Source organism: Neopsephotus bourkii, unplaced genomic scaffold, assembly GCF_033783945.1.
Source record: "Neopsephotus bourkii isolate Nb327-2 ecotype Australia unplaced genomic scaffold, CSIRO-AGI_Nbou_v1 NB_333, whole genome shotgun sequence".
In the NCBI taxonomy this organism is placed as follows: Eukaryota; Metazoa; Chordata; class Aves; order Psittaciformes; family Psittacidae; genus Neopsephotus; species Neopsephotus bourkii.
Window position 1 is genome coordinate 2,237,560 of NW_026900839.1, and position 5,912 is coordinate 2,243,471.

The 5,912-nt window shown below is 48.3% G+C and overlaps 1 protein-coding gene across 1 annotated transcript; it reads right to left on the reverse strand.

The window, feature by feature from the left end:
* Nucleotides 1-66: 66 nt before the first annotated feature.
* Nucleotides 67-873, reverse strand: LOC133209317 (natriuretic peptides A-like). The gene is made up of 3 exons (XM_061347877.1): nt 759-873; nt 364-640; nt 67-209 (listed from the first exon to the last, which is right to left on the reverse strand). Exons 1-3 carry the CDS (start codon nt 867-869, stop codon nt 184-186), a joined length of 414 nt encoding a protein of 137 aa, XP_061203861.1. The 5' UTR covers nt 870-873; the 3' UTR covers nt 67-183.
* Nucleotides 874-5,912: the final 5,039 nt, after the last annotated feature.

The following is a 5,912-nucleotide window of genomic DNA, read 5'->3' on the forward strand; positions in this document are numbered from 1 at the left end:
CTCTGGAAGGGATTTATGTGTCTTCTGATCGTGTAACCCCAAAAAACTCACTCAGAAAAGACAAAGCAGGCTTTGTACAAAAGTTTAATGCCCCACACCACACCATGGCAGAGGCTCCGGGGGTAGCCTGACTGTCTGCCTGCTGGACACCCGCATGGAAGCGCCTGGGGGCCGGCCCTGGTTTCAGCTTCTCCCTCTCCTCCAGAAACCTGGGAGAGAAGGGCGGAGAGCTGCGGGGGAGCCGCTCCGAGGCTTTCAGCCAGGGACAGCGGCCTCTCAGCGGCTGCTGCCCCGGCTGCCACCGCTCCGGCGGTCAGGGCCGAGCTCCGACCTCCCCCCGTTCCCTGCGCCGCGGGGACCTACGGGCTTTGTACTGGTTGCATCCCAGCCCCGTCTGCGCGCCGATCCTCTCCATCCTCGTCCCAAAGCAGCCGGAGAAGTGCCTCCGTCTGTAGGAGGAGAGGAGACTCCTCCACTGGCTCTGCCACCCCTCTGCCGGCAGCGGGGTCCCCGGCGGGCCGCCCTCCGGCGCCGGGAGCTCCCACTCGGAGCCGCCGTCCTCAGCCCCGGTCGCCGACTCGTCCTCGGGGCCCGATTCCCCTTTCTCCTCCCGGAGCTGTCCCAGCGCCTCCAGGAGATCCTGGAGAGGGAAGGAGAAGGGAGAGGAGAAGGGGAGGTGGTGGCGGGGCACTGAGAGCCCCGCTCCCGCCCGCTTCGCCCAGCCAGAACGAGTGCGATGATCGCCCCGGCCCAGGTACCTGCAGGGACCGCAGCTCCGCGCCGTGCTCGCCACCAGCCGGCTCCGCGCCGGCCCACGGTAGAGCGAGCAGCAGCAGCGAGGCCCCGCAGCAGAGAGCCGGGAGATGCATCCTATCCTATCCTATCCTATATCCTACCGTATCCTATCCTATGCCAGCTCGGCACAATATTGCTGCTTTGCCCATGGATGCCTCTCCTTATATCCCCACTCTCTGCCCGGAGGGAGCTCAGCTGCCTCCTGCCAGATCCCCGCAAGAGCCGGAGTGCCGCACTCTGCCCCCCGGCTTCGATAAGGGAACTGGTTATAACTGGCCCCACAGGTGACCCTCCAGGAGAGGAGGGTCCCCTGAGTGCAGTGACTCCTCCAGAGGAGAGAGCTGCCCCGAGTCATCTCCTCCCCTCCTGGCAGCACTCATTTTCCCAGTGATTTCCTCCCCCTCCTCTCTCCATCCCGGTTAGGAAGGAGTTGATGCAGTGAAAGACCCTTTCTGCCTGATTGCTCTGCCTCACATCTGCAGGCACCCAGGAGCTGCGGGCTGGCCCAAGCAGGGTGCTGATTCCCCCTCCAAAGGGATGAGGGATAGATCATTTCTCCTCCATGGGGAGAGAAGGAAGGAGGGGAATTGGAAACTTTCCTCTGTCTGCAGCAGCTTCCAACACCTTTTTGTACCTTGTGTACTTATTTCTGTGCTGTGTGGATAGACCATGTCCTGAGATCTGGGTTTTCGATTTTCCTTCCTCACAGGTTCATGTGATGATGGTTCTTCATTTCCTCTGGCATTGTCTGCAAACCCTTCCCTCTATAGCTAAGAGGCACTAACCTTTTAGTGCCTTGAGCAATGGCATAGCCGATCACTTTGCTACAAACATTATTTGCCCTCCAGCCATGCCTTGGCTGCAGCAGTGAATCAGTCACCACCCTCTCCTCATCCCACCACTTTTCCCATATATGATGGTGTGTTCTGTCCCCCCCAAGCCGTGGGTCAGAGTGAGAAATTCCTATGGAGCAAATATTCTTTCCAGAAAGCCCAGGGGCCTTCCTCAAAGAAAGAGAATTTGTACATCTTTGGGTTGATGCTCCCCAGATAAAGTCTTTGAATTACTAATGTAACAGGCAGCCTGTTTGTATACAACTCTCTTATTTCACCTCAGAGCTCTACAGCAGCTTCTTAGTAACTTGCAGTAAAACTCACAGCATCTTTCCTGTGTCAGTGGTGAATTTCAGCTATAAATGAGTACAATTTCCACTGGTCCTGGGGTGCAAATCAAGATGATCCTGTTAGATCCTAACAGGATGAAAGGCAGAACCCATGATACCTGGGGGGTAGAGCAGCTGACAGGGTCCTTTCTATCACCACCTGGGTAATATTAAAGCAATGACACTAAATTTCTGCCTTCTGCCTTTGTTGCTTAGCCAGCACACTTATAAATCTTTTTTGTTTCACTTGATATGCAGTGATTTCTGCTTGGGCCCTTATTTTAGAGCTTGTCCTAAAGCTCAGCAAAGCCAGAGAAAGTCTTTTCTCTGAGTTCAGAGGGTTTTGGACCAACATGCTGCATGAACAAGCAACAACATACAGCGTATTTTCCTATCTCCCCCCATTTTCTTGTCCTTCTGTTCCACATATCTACCTACAGCTGATATAAGTTACCTTAGATTGGAAGCAAACTAACAAGATCAGCTGGTGTGGGGCAATGATCTCTGCATCCAGCAGCCTGAACGGTTGGCAAGTGGTTTTGTCTAAAGCATCCCAACAAAGAAGAATCTGGCAGAGAAATGAGGTGCATGTTTTGAAAGTACAGGACATGACTGAAGGAAGCTCACATCAGGGTTTGTGTTGCTACAAAATAAGAACAGATGCTAAGGTGAGGATGTGCATCATCCTTGATTTTGTGTGTAGTAAAGACAGACAGGAGTGGAAAGGGGTAAAACGGTGTGAATGTACAGATCCTGTGGGGTTACCAAGGGAAATAAATACAGTTTAGTCCTTTAGTAATAAACTAGGCAGAACTGAGTGTTGGATGAGAACCAATCTTGATTGCTGCCTAAAAACCACTTAGAAACAGGTACCCCCAAAGCAGACACATTTGAGAAACCTATCTTCCTGTGTAGTAGCTTTATTGCAGGCTTTTGTCTTCAGCAACCTCTGTAATCCTGGTCTGTAAGTTCATATGCTGCTGCTTAGTGGAGATGGAAATGACACAGCTAAAGAGGAGCTTCCCCCACCTGAGTGGCTAACTTCAAAGGCTAGCTTTGATTATTTAAATGCTAATAGAACTCAAATTACAACACACCTGGCTTCAGTCCTCGGGACCTAATTATAGAGTCTTTTATGTGTCAGAAATTGCTCTTGCTTTCTGAAATGTGGCTTTTTAGAATGCTCACATAAAATGCCAGGTGATGGGAGGCCTATTACCAGCTCAGCCTCTGTGGAACTGGAGCCCTTCTCTGTTTCTTACTCATCTTCTATCGTTCTGTTCACGAGTGCTCACAGCTCAGTCTTCAACCTCCTCTGACCTCTGTTATTTTATCTGCAGATAATTTCAACAACCCAGGGTTTCTGTTTAGGTTGGTGTGGCTGAGTTTGGAAACAGGCTGGGGATGTTCAGGAAACACTCAGCAGCACTTGCCCTTCATTGATTTTCAGTGAGATTTCAACATCAGGAAGCTTTATGCCTCTTAGAATGTGCCTGCTCCTAGAGTTAGACAGCAAGCTATCAGACTCAGGATTATTAGGAAGGAGACTGTAACCTTCCCATTAGCACCAACAGGCACAAGATACTTGCTTTTCATTGTTTGACACCATAATGTCTATGGGCTCTGGGGATTACCTTTTCCACCATACAGGTTGTACCTGAGCCAGCCCTGAAGCTCATGTGCCTGAAGAAGGACTCTATATAAGGGAGCTGGATGCTTCCTGCTGGGTTACCACAAGTAAGCATGTCTGCTGCTTCTTAGTGTAAGTCACTTGTTGTGTTTGGGGGGGAAAAGAGGTGAAAATCTCATCCTGACTGTGTAAAGGTGTGGTAGGTTAGAATAATGAATCAGAAAGCTCTTTGGTCACGTTTGTGTGGGGCAGAGGTCTTTGTGTAATGGAAGCTATGGTAAGGGAGGGTGTCATCTCTGTGGCCTAGCAAGACTTCAGATTTCCAGCAGAATTTGCACATGGATTACTGCAGTTCATGGGGTTCCATCTGGAAAAGCTGCTCACACTAATTAGTTTTAAGCATTAAAGACATGCAAATCCTGTCTGTTGATATGTGAATTATGCTGAAGGCTGATTTATTCTTTCTTTCTCTATTCCCCCCTTTAATTCCTCATCTGACAGGTGAAATGTTTTGTTTTCTTGTTGCTTTGCTAAGGAAGAGCAATATAGTACAAGAGATTTGTTATCTGAGCTATTCCATTGTTCAGGAGCTTATACTCAAGGGTGCCTATGTAAGTGATGAGCCCTCTCCTTGCCAGCAAGTGTAGAGCCTTTTCACTCTTGCTGCTGCCTTGTTATCACAGTTAACTTGAACAGAGTAAGTAGCAAACAGCAGAAGGCCTAAGAAGACCTGTTAACTGGAGAAGCCTTCAGGATATGTAGTTGAATTTCTGTTCAGGATTTGTGTTGATAACCTCCTAACTACTGGTCTGAAGAGGGGAATATTCTGGAGGGTGGAAAAACCATAGGCAGGTAGAATTAATGGTGATGTCTTAATGTGCAAGATGTAAAGAGTAAAAGATGGCAAGAAGAAAGAGCAGCTGTTGGTAGCTTGTGCAAGGGGAGAGTATCTCCATTAAGAAATCAGTCTGTTCTTACTGGTCTTTGAGAGTCAGCTCTTAAGTGTTGAAGCATATGCTTATGAGCTTGTACTGATTTCCCTTCTAGAGCAAGTCTGTGGCATCAGGGTGGAAGTTACATATTGAAAATAGCATGATAGATGAATAAAGCTGTCTTTAGTTTGGCTCTGAATAGCTCTCCAACAGGTCCTGGATTGCTTGTATTCTATGGGAATTGTGGCTGGAAGGATCAGAACCAAATCATAGAGTTTAATTGACTGAGGCAGGCTCAGAAACTAGACCTCTGGCTGCTTTGTGTTACAGGCTTTCCTAATGCAAGCTGAACTGCCAGAGACTTGGAGCACATGCAGCCAGATGGTTGCTGATGAGCTTGCTTTGCATATATGTTTGTACTCTGTTGCAGTTTGCATCCAGGGCTCCAGTTAGGAATAGGCTTATTACCAGCATATTTTCGTCCAGGCGCATCTGTCTTGTGGGCAAGAGAATGGGAGGAGTACAACTGTGTATCCCATCTGTCCATTCCAAGCAGAAGGCTGGAAGTGAGCAGCTGGGCCTTCATTTGTGACCAATAGCACAGACACTGCGTGAGCAGAATCCTTGCTGATTCCCAGGGAGCTGCTTGCAGAGTTCAGCTCTCATCAAATTGGGATAGCACAGTCATGAGAACGGCAAACCAGCCTTCGTACCAAATTCCTTTGGCTCAGGTTGTTTGCCAAGTAGCCGTGCTCGGATTTCTTTGTAGTTAGATTCAGTGAATAATTGGTTTGCTTAAGAAATAGAATGGTCAAGTACATGTTTTTGGTATAATCTTGACTTTTTTGTTTGAAAAATGCTTTGCAATGTCTGGATGTGCCTATGGAACAGTAGGGTGCCCTCAAGCTTTCTTCACAGAATGGTCTAGTGGAAGGTGCCTGCCAATAGCAAGGGGTTGGAACCAGATGATCTTAAGGTCCTTTCCAATCCAAACCACTCTGTGATTCTGCACTAGTAAGAAGCAGTCATTTCCTCTGTCAGTGGCAGATCCAAATGCAGAGTAACAGCTTTCTACTGACGTCAGCTGCATAGCTGCCCCTTTAGTTCAAATTGTAGTGGTCAAGGACTTGGGGCTTTGTGTCCTGGTTTATGATGACTCTGTTGTGAAAATGGCTCTGTCTTCCTGTTATATTGATGTTTAGGCAGTACCTTAACTTCAAAAAGGTTCTTTTGATAAAAAGAAGGATTTGGGGTTTTTGATAAAAAGCATTTGATAAAAAGAAGGATTTGTGAAATGCTTCTGAACTTGAGTGGGTTGTGTCTAACTGCAAACTGGGGCACTGTTTCAGGCTCAGGAATGACACATGAAGGAATCACAGCGAAGGTTGGAAGC

What these genes read in the sequence shown, in the direction of transcription:
- LOC133209317 (XM_061347877.1), bottom strand. Translation starts at nt 869, where the DNA reads ATGCATCTCCCGGCTCTCTGCTGCGGGGCCTCGCTGCTGCTGCTCGCT. An exon ending in CGGAGCTGCGGTCCCTGCAG is followed by an intron (nt 641 to 758) that starts GTACCTGGGCCG and finishes TTCCCTCTCCAG; the next exon opens with GATCTCCTGGAGGCGCTGGG. An exon ending in ATGCAACCAGTACAAAGCCC is followed by an intron (nt 210 to 363) that starts GTAGGTCCCCGC and finishes CTTCTCTCCCAG; the next exon opens with GTTTCTGGAGGAGAGGGAGA.